The 13,661-nt window shown below is 42.2% G+C and overlaps 1 protein-coding gene across 1 annotated transcript in view; it reads right to left on the minus strand.

Moving 5' to 3' along the window:
• Positions 1–2,725: 2,725 nt before the first annotated feature.
• Positions 2,726–13,661, minus strand: part of ALOX5 (arachidonate 5-lipoxygenase) — a 167,450-nt gene continuing 156,514 nt past the window's right edge. Inside the window, exons 13-14 of the mRNA XM_029609129.1 lie at positions 7,441–7,611; positions 2,726–3,735 (exon numbers count right to left, since the gene is read on the minus strand). Coding sequence (XP_029464989.1) covers positions 3,556–3,735; positions 7,441–7,611 — 351 coding nt within the window. The 3' untranslated portion in view covers positions 2,726–3,555. The remainder of the gene's footprint in view (positions 3,736–7,440; positions 7,612–13,661) is intronic.

Raw genomic sequence — 13,661 nt, forward strand, 5'->3', positions numbered from 1 at the left:
TTTTCATTTGAAATAAAGTGCATTACCGCATCTATTAAGCTTATCAACCAACTTCTAAGTGCAGCAATTAACATACAGTGGAAATTTCTGATTTCTTCATCAACTTGAAGCCCTCTCACCACTCAGCTAATCTCATGAGTGCTCTGGAGAATCCTCTCCACTTCCTCTTCAGATGGATACTAATGTGTACACCCCAGCTCAATACAGGCCCTGGCAGGCCTCATTACAGCCTGCAGTTCAGTACAGTCACAAGTGCCTTACTGAAATGTTCAGCTTGCCATTCCCCCATGTATTCTGTTGCAAGGGGCGTTCACCATGCATATGGAGCTAGTTCCATTGGATGGCCTACATTTCCTCTCACTGTTGCCACTCCATTCTCAATCCTGAGGTTTGTCGGCCTCCCCATTTCCAGTCTTCTGCATCCTACTACTCTCTGCAGTAATAAAGAGAATGAGTGTTTTGGGCCATATCTCTCCTTGAATTTCAGGAGGAATGCACAATTAAAATTGTCAGCTTTCTTGAGTGCCGATTTTGGTGCTCACAATGGGTAGACTGAAGCTCTCTGAGCCAAGCCTCCTTGGATGCTTTTTTTTAACTCCTACTGTAAATTCCTACACTGACATTTTTTATTTTATTTTTTTATTTAGATTTTTATATTCCGCTTTTCGCACTTTTTCGGCACTTCAAAGCTGATTACATTCAGGTACTGTAGGTATTTCCCTATCCCCAGAGGGCTCACAATCTAAGTTGACAAAGTAAAAAGGGTACGGTCCCTTTAAAAGGCCAAGCCTCTTGTAGCAAACTCTAGAGCAGAGGTTCCCAAATCTGTCCTGGGGGACCCCAGCCAGTCGGGTTTTCACATAGCATGCACATAGCATGCAAATTTTATTTCATGCATATTCATTGTGGATATCTTGAAAACCTGACTGGCTGGGGGTCCTCCAGGATAGGTTTGGGAACACTGCTCCAGAGGTTTCTTTTCCTCCTCCTCGGTCAAAGATGAGTACCCAAAGGGTAAAAAACTGCAAGAAGCAGCCATGACTGGCTCAATCTGAGAATACCCTGAAGTAGGGATCTTAAACCAGAGCTGATGCAAGCAATAGATGAACTAGATGATCACATGGCAAGGTACAAGTTTGAGGGCAGCACCAGGGACATCAGTGAGTTTGGACACTCTGAGTTGACTCTATAGGCCTGTGCCCAAATTTCACACAGCAGAAAACAACCATCTACTTCCTGCTCCAACCCCAGGCAGCATGAAAGGAACAGAAGAGGAGGGGATAATGCTGCAACAGACAGAGCATAGCAAAGAAGAGTCACTCATCTAAGCCCCTCCCTTTCTGTTGTTCTTCACTCAACCTTTCTCCTCCTGTGGTGCAGAGTATAGGAGAGGAGGTGGTGAACCTGGAGCAGGCAGAGCAGAGAAGAGCTAATCTGTTCCCTAACACAACTCCTTCTCTCCTGTCAATCAGGCCGATTCAGTAAAGTCCGCGGGACAGCGGATGAACGTCCGCTCTCCTGGCGCGCGCACCGGCTCCTCGCCGGTGCACGCGATTCAGTATTCAAATGAGGTGGTGCGGTAGAAACGGGGAAAAGGAGGCGCTAGGGACACTAGCGCGTCCCTAGCGCCTCCTTTTTGAGAGGAGTGGCGGCTGTCAGTGGGTTTGACAGCCGACGCTCAATTTTGCCGGCGTCGGTTCTCAAACCCGCTGACAGCCACGGGCTCGGAAACCGGACGCCTGCAAAATTGAGTGTCCGGTTTTCGGCCCGACAGCCACGGGTCAAATTCAAATTTTTTTTTTTTTTTTTAACTTTTTTTACTCTTCGGGACCTCCGACTTAATATCGCTATGATATTAAGTCGGAGGGTGCACAGAAAAGCAGTTTTTACTGCTTTTCTGTGCACTTTCCCGGTGCCGGAAGAAATTAGCGCCGACCTTTGGGTCGGCGCTAATTTCTGAAAGTAAAATGTGCGGCTTGGCTGCACATTTTACTTTCTGTATCCCGCGCGCATACCTAATAGGGCCATCAACATGCATTTGTGATGTCACCCGTACGTGAGGACTAGCATCCTGCTTGTCCTGTGAGAAGGGAGGTGCCCCGCATCATAGTATAAGGAATCAGGGCCCAGAAGGGTTAAAGAGGCTTCAGGGAACAGGCAGGAAACTAGAGTACTGCCAGATGACATATGTTTGATGCTTTTGAAACTGCAAGGCTGGACTGCTGAGATGAGCAGTGCTTGGAAGTTGTTTAATTTCTGTTTTGGTAAATAAAATTGTATATAAGGAAAAAGCCAGCGTATACCTCCTTTGTCCCACTGGCTGTTTTCCAAGCCCCGGCCACCCAAGTTTCCACAGGGTAACTCTGAAGGATAGCAGTGGGGGATCTTCATGGTACGGTGGCCCCATCATATTTGTCATAGGGGATGAGATGCTCCTTTTCACTTTCAGCCGTTTAGCATGAAGGATTTCCTGATAGTACAGACACGAGGTCTTTTTCTAGGTTATGTCCATATTAGTTCTGAGGCCATGCAATGGAAAACAAGTTTTCGCATGCATTTGGTAAAATTTATTACATAGCATGTTAAGTGGAGTTTTAACTTTCATGTAAAGGTTTTACCAAGATGCATGCTAAAACTTTCTTACCATGACTTTTATTGCATAAGTCCGATGCTTATAGCTTTTGGTAATAAAAGGTCCACTAATAATTGTAGGTGCAAATACAGCTACACAGAAAAATTGTTACATATTTATTTAGAAAAACTTACACTATGTCTGTAGGCACTTAGCACTGTTATACTATGACAATGGTAGGGATGTGGTTAGGCATGGATTTAGGGATAGGCAACGTAGGCAATTGCCTAAAGTGGCAGATTTTGAGGGCATGAAATACCCGGGCTAAAGACAGACCAGCGAGGGCTTTAGGGGCTGTGCACAGGTGCTGCTTGAAAGGTGCATTATTTATTTATTTATTTTTATTTATTTGAGTTTTTCTATACCGGCATTCACGGAGATTCGTATCATGTCGGTTTACATAAAACGAGGGGTGATCAATACATTATAAACGTGCATAAATATAACATGAGAGTGGCACTCTCCCCACTCCCCGGCCCTGCTCTCCAGTCCTGCCTATGTGTGCACTAAAATCCTAAATCCGGGCCTGGATTTGGTCAAAGGAAAGGATGGCGTAATAACATGTCTACAGATGATTACTACATTTAAACTGCAACACAGGCATTTGATCAAGGTACAGTACGGTAATGATATGGCTGTAGGAAGATATGGGCACATCGCCACACTCTTAGGAATTTTTTCATGGAAGCAAGTGATAGAATTATAGCATGCCTGTAGGATGCACTGCTTAGTATGGTTACATTGTGGGGAACTGAATTATGGAAAGTGGCAGCAATATGACTGGAGATCCTTGGTATAGTAGCATGTCTATAGTTTTCAATTTAGTTGTACACTAGGGTATGTAATCATATTAATGTGGGTGTTTAGCTGTTGAGGATTCGGTTAGGGGTAGATACAGGAATAGGGCAGCAGGAATTTAGTAGTTACACTGCAACGCTGTTAGGGATTCGGTCAGGGGAAAGATAATAATACGGAAGCTTCTTGTTCTTGTTCCGATCTTGAATGAAGCTACAGATGTCACTGAGATTTCTCCTGAAGGCCTGCATGGCTTCTTTCACTGGCTTCTCTGTGAAATGCTCATCTGGGTACATCCCTAAAAAGAGCTGGACATAAAGCAGAGCTGTTAACAGAGAGCCTGGAGTGAAGCTCCCATACAGTAATCTTTACTCTTCTCAGACATGCCGCATTGTCCTCCCTGTGAGGCTGCAATTCATCACAATAACTTTGCTGAAGAGCTTTATTGTCTTGATTCAAAGTCTAAATTGCAGGAGGAGTCTCCAGTCTTTGATACTTATCAGAGGCTGGAGACTTCTCCTGTAACTGTAGGAGAGAAGCACTTCATGATTAGAAACTAGCTAAATAAACCTTGCCAGTAAAGCAATTTGGAAAGCGAGTGCTGAAATTATCTTTCATGTGTCCAGCAGTGGAGCAGTCTGTGTGCCTAAGGGGGTTCTTAAGCCAATGTAGGGATGTGGAAAGATGGAATTTGGAGTCAGTCATCTTTTATTTTGTGACTGAGCTTCAGACGAAAAATTGGATCTCTCTTGGCTGCTTCCTAAACCTGCCAGTTTCTTTAGCATGAAAATGTTCCTTTCAAGGAATACTACAGTACCCTTCAGAAACCATTAGGGTTGATATAATGTGAAAGCGAAGTTAAAATCACATGGAATCCTAAAGTTATTTTAGTGATATTTTATTTTATTTATTTATTTAGTTAGTTAGTGCTTTTTTATACCGACATTCATGATACCTGCAGCAGCTTTTTTCCTTTATTTTTGTATGAATTTTAAGGTGTTGGAGTCCTTACAGAGCTGTATGGATTATTCTCTTAAGCATATCAGACTGCAGTGGAAATAGATCTGCCTGGCAAAGACAGCTTTCCATTATCAGAGAATAGTCGTCATTGTCATTTATTTATGATACGCTTTTCCAACAAAAAGAGTTCAAAGTGAGTTACATCAATTTATCGACACTTGGATACAATTGTAATCAATGATCAGGTCTGGATGCAGTGTGCCAAATGGATGGTTGAGATCCAGATTACAATGGTATGTGCCACAAAGGGAATTATGGTCTGCAAATAAAGGTCTTTTAGTGACCATCTCAGTGAAGGAAGCTAGCTTGAACATGGTGCGTGAATGAGCGATTACAGTGGCAGGACCAGTACTCTGGAATTCAATGCCAGAAGAGTTACAACTAATGAGAGAGCATAAACTATTTAGGGAAATGCTAAAAACCTGATATTTAAAATAGGCTTATACTATCTAAAGGTAAAGAGACAGGGCTGAAGAGTTAAACAGCAGGAGGGTTTAGAGGAGAAGGTCAAATCGCTTATTCATATTGTATGTTTTACACTATTTTGTACTGATATTGTATTTTATTTATTTTAAAATTTTATGTATGTAAAATTTGTAAACCGCCTAGATTAATGATAGGCAGTATAGAAAAAAAGAGAAATAAATAAATAAAATGAATAAATAGTGCTGAAAGCAGTACACTGGGATTTCACATAGCATTCCTCCAGAAGAACACATTTCAGCTTGGCGCATTGGTAGCATCGGGTAGGGCTGAAACAGGTTCATCTCAAGGAGTAGATAGTTTAATGGAGTGATTGGTTAGGTAGCCTGAGGGGGGACAGAAGGGGGTATTCAGTGGGTCCAACATGATACGAATGTCAGAAATCTATATATGGTTGTAATGGGTTTATGATTGGCTAATGCCAAATGCTGCCTCAAACAGGCAGGTTTTCACTATTTCCTCAAAGATTAGGAGATCTGGGGCAGATCTGATGTATGGGGATAGGGACTTCTAAAAGATCCGGGCAAAGCCTGCGAAGGTGCTTTCCCTGGTGTTTGTGAGGCACATAACTCTTGGGGATAGTCTCACAAGGCGGGCCTGAGACAGTGAGCATAGTGCGTGGGTGGGTTTATAGGGGGTGAGGTTGGGGTCAGATCTTTGAGGGTTTGTAGGCCAGGGTCAGGATCCTGAATTTGGTGTGGTAACGTGTAGTCAGCCAGTGTAAGCTTTCAGAATATGGGTTATTCAGTCAAATTTATGTACATTCTTTATCATGTGGGCAGCAACATTCTGTATAAGCTGTAAGCAGGTGTTGGGGATTCCTATACACAGTGCATTACAATAGTCCACGTATGAGAGCACCGTAGCCTGAACAGTAGTTAGAAAAGCTGTGTCATCCGGTAATGAGCAGAGATGGCAAAATGCTGCTTTGCTTACTGCTTGGACCTGGGCCTTGATTGTCTTCTGCCCCCACCCCAAGGATCACTATCGGGAGAGAGTGATTAGGACCTATTTTTCCCAGTCTATGACATCTGTCTTTTGTGGGTTTAGCTTAACTTTTTATTTTTATATACCGACATTCAATCTGAGATATCACATCGGTTTACATTCAGGTACTGTAGGTATTTCTCTTTCTCCAGAGGGCTTACAATCTAACAGGCCGATACAGTACAGTGCACTCCAGTGGAGCACACTGTTAGCCCAGGTTTGGACGTGCGTTTTCGACGCGCTAGCTTTACCCCTTATACAGTAAGGGGTAATAGCGCGTCGAAAATGCGCGTCCAACCCCCCCGAAACTAATAACGCCCGCAACATGCAAATGCATGTTGATGGCCCTATTAGTTATTCCCGCACGATACAGAAAGTAAAATGTGCAGCCAAGCCGCGCATTTTACTTTCAGAAATTAACGCCTGCCCAAAGGCTGCCGTATAGTGATATTAAGTCGGAGGCCCCAAAAGTAAAAAAAAAGTTAAAATTTAAAAAAAAAATTTAAAAATCGACCCGCGGCACGCGGGTCGGAAGAGGGATGTTCAATTATGCCGGCGTCTGTTTTTCGAACCCATGGCTGTCAGCGGGTTTGAGAACCCACGTCGGCAAAATTGAGTGTCGGCTGTCAAACCCACTGACAGCCTCCGCTCCTGTCAAAAAGGAGGCACCAGCATCCCCTTTTACTGCAGGCCCTAATTTGCATAGGCCATCCTCCTGAATCATACACCCAGGACAGTGGTCTGTGGACATGCTCACCAGCTCTCCCACATGTTTTTCTGTATCAGCTTGTAAGTATGTACCTGAGGCAATAGAGGGTAAAGTGACTTGCACAAGGTCACAACAAGCAACAGTGGGACTTGAACGCTGGTGGCCTGGTTTGTAGCCCACTGCTCTAACCACTAGGCTATTCCATTTTGCAATTGTCTTCTAGTATTTGGTTGAGGTGTGTGATGGCTCACTACTGATTTATGCCTATTGGCATTGTGACTGCCCTTATGATAATTATGGATGACGACACACTATGGAGCTGATTTATTAAGGCTTCTCTCTTATTCGGTATCTACGTGCAAAATGATTAGTAAGTGAGGCCCAGATATTGGCAGAGCTCCTGTTTTGACTGGATAGGAATCTCACAGCTCTGCCATTCTAGTTCCTGGGTAACTTGAGTGGGTAATTTTGATCCTAAATAATCAGAGAACGATTTAAAACAGGCCTTTAAAAATGTTTTTTTTCCCTGTAGTCTACAGTCAAATGATGGTAACCTCAATCTGCAGAGTTCACCTGGTGTCTAGTCCTGAAATTCATGCATAACAGCTGCCTTCTTCTCTTGTACCATTTTTCCTGTAATGTGCCTTGAGAAGATGCTGTCTCTCTTTACATACCCTTCATGGTTACTGGCTGTGGAACTGCTAAATACGACTCCACAGGGGTGCAGCCGTACTCTGTATAAAAACAGCTTTTCTGCCTGAATAAAAAAAAAAAGTGTTTGGCACAATTTCGGTACCAGGGCTTATAAAATTACCTCATTATCTTGGAACTGGCTGAGCGCCCACACAGCTCCCAGGTGCCAGCAGGAGCGCCCCCTATCTGGTAAAGATTCGATGATATACTCTATGGTGACGGTGCCTTTCTCTTTGGGGGGAGGGCACCGCATAGTGGGGGGAGCATTAGGAATCCAGGAACACCAGTCATACTGTACAAGAAAAGAGAGAGAGAGAACTGTGTGTTATAGTCCCAAGCTATCAAGATGATGTAGTTGCATTCCCAGTAAAAGAGCTGGTACGGTAACTTCAGCTGATCACCAGCTCTGGAAGTCAGGAAGGTGTCATGAGCATGGACACAAATGGGATTCATTTTTGTCCTGAATTTTAAGAGATTTTTTTTATTTCTGTTGCACACGGCTGTCGTGACAAAGAGATGGACGTGTCTAATGCTAGCTGGTGTTATGTGCCTTCTTTTAGGAATATTATTCCGTCTGGGCAAGATATGATAGCGGGAAGTTAATGAACCAGCTTGCCAGTTGTCCACTAGCAATCAAAATGGGGGAAAAGAAAGGAGACCACCTCAGTAAGGCACAAAGCAACACTAATACAAAGTGCCTAAGCCAAATGTACAAAATATCACAATATTTTTATTATGCAGACATATTTAAAGTATCTAATGTAATCACAGACAAATATTTAAAATACATATTCCTAACCGCAGGCCACAGTTTCGCCAGCACACGGGCTGGCTTCTTCGGAGAACACATACAAACAAAATAAAGTTAAAAACAACGAACATGTGCACACAAAAGGGTTAAATACAGCCCATATAAATGACTGATGTAATGGTTGCTTGACAGTTGATTTTAATTGCAAGAGAATAAAAAACAAAATACATTATTCAGAGCAAAAACAGTATTGCTATGTAGTTTGAGTCATAACCTATGGAACAGTTATCACCCACAATTACAATACCGGACACCATAATTTGGTTGTTATTACTCTGTTTCCCCATGTGGTTGGTTCATCTTGGGAAACAGGCCAGAATAACAGATGTAGGGACAGATGTTGTAGACAAAGTTGGTATATCTGCTGGTTACGATTGCACTGGTCATGAGCCTGGGCCAAATGCCAAGACAGAGCAATAGTTAAGGTATACATATATAGCACATGGTCAACCATAGGTACTATAATTCATGGACAACATATATCATATACCTGTATATATGAATAATACAAAATTTATTTATATCAAATATCTTTTGTTAAAAGCTTTACAACTTACATATTTGTCAAAACACACTCATACCACACATTCATACAATACAATACAAAATACATCTTTCTACTTGCTTGTCTCAACAATATATAGTTTTCTACTTGCCTGTCTCAACAGTATATTTTAATTATCAAAAATTAAAACATTCCCATCAATTCAAAATCATTAATAACAATTTCAAGTGGTACAATCCTTATGATCTTCCTTTTCTTTCTTCTCCTATACAATTCCACTTATTTCTTTTCTTCTCCCTTCCTATTTGGTCCATACTATTATTCCCCTCCCTCATCACTGTAGAGGTCAGCATATCCCATAACGACCGATTCTTCTTGAATGCAAAAATAGTAGGATGTTGAAACGCAATTCTTAATCTGCGGAAAAATCTGTATAATTCCACACGAGTATTAAATGGATCATATCCCGCTGTTGGTATGAATGTCAGCCCTTTATTTAATACCGATAATTCAACCTGAGATAATCCCCAGGGAGAAGGAACTGGTTTCCACAAATGAACACCGGCAATCAGTAGAAAGGTTACCGTTTTCATCGTCCAATGAGGTAATACATGATACAGTAGTGAATCTATCTTCCCGGGGATTATCTCAGGTTGAATTATCGAGACAATCTGTTATTGACTGGGAATAAAATCCCATTAACTAGGTTGGTATGCACATTACCTTTCTCAAATTTAGCATCTGACATTAAAGCTATTATTTACTGGCATTGGTCAATTTTAAAAGATGATTATGCGTTTCAACATCCTCCTATTTTTTAATTCAAGAAGAATCGATCGTTACGGGATATGATGACCTCTACAGTGATGAGGGAGGGGAATAATAGTATGGACCAAATAGGTCAATATAAATGTGGCAGTTGTGTGGTGTGTCCATATGTGTAAGAGACTACCTCTTTCCGGATTCCATCAACTGGTTGTAGTTATCATCTACCAGGTAGATTTGATTGCAAGACGGATCAAGTGATCTATTTGATTGTGTGCCCATGTAAACTTTTCTATATTGGTCAGACCAAGCGTTCCATTAAGGTTAGAAAAGGGGACCATTTAAGCAGTAGGGAACATTTAAGCAGTATTCGTAGAGAAAGGGATAATGCACCATTAGTACAGCACTGGAAGAAGTTGAGACAATAGAATACAAGATCTAAGGTTTTGTGTGTTGAACCGTGTACAGTTGAAACGGGGAGGTAATGTCTCACTAATATTACTACAGAAAGAACAGCAGTATATTTTCAACTGGGGAATGGTTGAACAGGGGGGTTTAAATCAGGATGTGGAGTGGAATGGAGTGCATATATTTAATGATATGTCTTGGGTGTTGTATCCTCTTAATGTAGGGATGGAGATCAATTGAGTAAATATTGATTTAGTAAATATGGTTGACTTTTATGCATGTTGGATATTGCTAGAGTATAAGTTCTGTGTGGCAGTATGGTTGAGGATTTTGGGATTGGTGTTGTCCCGAGTTTGAGCAGAGGGATAAATATTTTGTGTTTGACATTATTGGCTCAGTCTTTTGTAGATGTGTGATGTCAATGACGTATTTGGACGTTTGGAGGCTGGATGTTGTTGTAATATTTGGGTATTTAATGGGTGGGATTGGCGCAAGTGCGTAGCTGCGGCATTTTGATGATGGACGCTGTTGTTGTTATGAGAATGATGGAAGAAATGATTGGAAACAATCGAGTAAGTTATGAAATATCTGGGTAACTGTATGGGTACTGTTGAATTGAGATATTGCAAGGCATTCATGTATTATGTTTTGTTCTTTTGATTCAGTGATTGTGGTAAGTGGGGTTAAAAGTTTTCTCCCCAGAATTGAAGATGGAGTATACTGTTGTTTTTCGACTATTAGTTTTGAATAATGCTATAATGGATACTGAGGTTAGTGGCTGTATTGTTGTTGGTGTGTTATATTCTTCGGAATAAGAGAGTGGTCTTGAGTATGTGTTGTCATTACGGGTGTAGTGTGACCAGGTGATTTATGTATTAAATGATTTGGGGTAAAAATTGTTTAAATATGATTTAACATGTCGAATATGATCTGAAAAATATTTTTAATTTGATATTAAGGGAGCGGTTTAAATAATGTGAGATGCACAATATAACCATCAAAATCTTTTTTGTATTGAAGATTTGTGGAATAGATCAGTAGATGTAGGTTTGGATGACTCCCTATTGAATAAGTGGTGATCTGCTTAGAAGATATAATTGAATGAATCCCCTGAAGAAACCGTGGGTGAAACAGAAGTCTCTTGTTGGGAGAAGAAATGAAATAAGTGGAAGGGAGAAGAAAAGAAATAAGTGGAATTGTATGGGAGAAGAAAGAAAAGGAAGATCATAAGGATTGTACCACTTGAAATTGTTATTAATGATTTTGAATTGATGTTGAGACAGGCAAGTAGAAAACTATATATTGTTGAGACAAGCAAGTAGAAAGATGTATTTTGTATTGTATTGTATGAATGTGTGGTATGAGTGTGTTTTGACAAATATGTAAGTTGTAAAGCTTTTAACAAAATATATTTGATATAAATAAATTTTGTATTAGAGCAATAGTTAACCCATCATAGTATTTAATAGAGAACCCTCAAGCTAATGAACACCTATTAGCAATTTCTTCTCAAATTGTAGGAATAATTAACTATTTATATGGTACAGCGACCCTAGCATACACCCCTTAATATTTCTATTTATAGAAATGTTTATGCCGCCTCCCCGAACTGCCTGTCCAAAAGGATTATGACATCAAGTTAAGAATCCCTTCTTTCTTCTTCTGTGATACTAAGATTCTGGTCTGTATTCCTGCTAGCCGAGAATCCAGGAAGGCATTTGACCTTTGGGAGGTAATTTTCAAAAGGATTTACGCTCAGGATCCCTGGTATCTGTGCCTAAATCCCCATTTGAAAATCAGTTTGGGGTGCATGTGTGTACAGTATATGTACTTTTACTCCCATAGTAAGTAGGTGTTCTGAGAAGGGGGGGTGGGGGTGTGAGGGCAGGGAACGGATTTGGGCACAGGCTTTTGGTTTTTGAAAGTACGCGTGTAACTCCATAAGCACAAAGTTATGCCTGTTCTTGAACAGGCATAATTGTGGATAAATCCATTTTGAAAATTCTGGATAAATGTACTGGCAGACTTTAGCCTATGTGGGATGCTTGAAAATTAAGGCCCTTCCACCATGTACTGACATATATTTCAACCTAGTTTTTAAACTTTATGTATCTCATGCATATTCATGAAAAATATCCTGAAAACCAGACCAGCTGAAATAGTATCTGTGTCTTTATGTGTATGTGTTCGTTCATATGAGTGTGTGCATGCATGTGCATATCTATGTGTGTGTGTGTGCATATGTGTGCATGCTGGGGTGGAGTGGGAGGAAGGGGGAGGAGAACTGGATTGAGCATAACAGTTCCATATTATCAACGTGAGATACACAAAAGGGAATCAGAAGCAGAAACTTAAATATTCCTTCAACCTAAACATTTAACTTTGCATGAGAACTGGTACCCAAAGTCCTGTTCTCACCAGGCCTTGGTCATGGATTTAAAGGGGGCATGCCTGAGCCAAGCAGGCTGGTTGTAACCTGGTGACAGTAATATAGTAGATGATGCCATTAAAAAAACATATTGTGCCATCCATTCTATCCAGCTTTTCCTGTCTATTTGCAAAAATATATCTCGGCTGTCAACTGTGGAAGATTGACAAAATGTAGAATATCACTCCTTTAGCAAATAGATTTTGTTTTCTCCAAAGAGGCGTTGGCGCTCCTCTTAAGAGAGCTCCCACTCCCCTGGATCTATGCGTTGCCTGCTTAGAAAGTCCGCCTGAATGTTGTCCACTCCCGCTATGTGGGACGCAGAGAAGTGAGAAAGGTGAAGCTCTGCCCACGCCATCAGCTTGTCCGCTTCCCGCGTGACATTCTGGTTCTTCGTCCCCCCTTGGCGATTGATATATGCCACCGTAATCACATTGTCGGAGAGAATCCGCACCGTCTGATGACGAACCAATGGGAGGAATCGCTGCAACACCAGACGGACCGCTCTGGTCTCCAGTCGGTTGATCGGCCACGAGGACTGGACCGCCATCCATCGTCCCTGAGCCGACTGCATCTGACACACAGCTTCCCAGCCAGAGAGGCTTGAATCCGTGGTGATGATCACCCACTGCGGAACCTCCAGATCCACTCCCTTCATCAAGTGGTCGAGGCTGAGCCACCAGGTCAAGCTGTGTCTGCCGAGATCTGGCAGCGGTAGGAGGGCTTGAAAATCCTGAGACACTGACTTCCAGTGGGAGAGAAATGCTCTCTGTAAGGGACGGATATGCGCAAAAGCCCACGGCACTAAATCTATAGTAGAAGCCATCGTGCCAAGGACCTGAAGATAGTCCCACACTGTGTGATAGTGGAGGCTCCGAAAGCAGTGGACTTGCGATACGAGGGACCGAGCCCGATCCTGGAGGAGGTAGACTCTTCCCGCGTTGGTATTGAAACATGCTCCTAAGAAGTCTAGTGTTTGAGAAGGAGTAAGGTTGCTCTTGGCCAAATTGACGACCCATCCTATGGAGCGGAAAAGGTTGAGAACCAGTTCCACCACTTGATGACAAAGTTCTTCCGACTTCGCCCGAATGAGCCAGTCATCCAGGTAGGGATGGACTAAGACTCCTTCCCTTCGCAGAGCAGCCACCACCACGACCATTATCTTGGTGACGGTGCGGAGGGCTATCGCCAATCCGAAAGCTAGAGCCTGGAACTGGAAATGCTGGCCGACGACTTTGAAATGGAGAAACCGTTGATGTGCCTTGAGGATGGGAATGTGGAGATAAGCCTCCATCAGGTCCAAGGAGGCCAAGAACTCCCCACAGTGTACTGCCACCACTACTGATCGTAAGGTCTCCATTCGAAAGTGAGGCACCCTTAGATCCTTGTTGACCATTTTGAGGTCCAGGATGAGACGGAAGGAGC

The sequence above is a fragment of the Rhinatrema bivittatum genome, chromosome 7 (genome assembly GCF_901001135.1).
Source record: "Rhinatrema bivittatum chromosome 7, aRhiBiv1.1, whole genome shotgun sequence".
NCBI classification, from domain to species: domain Eukaryota; kingdom Metazoa; phylum Chordata; class Amphibia; order Gymnophiona; family Rhinatrematidae; genus Rhinatrema; species Rhinatrema bivittatum.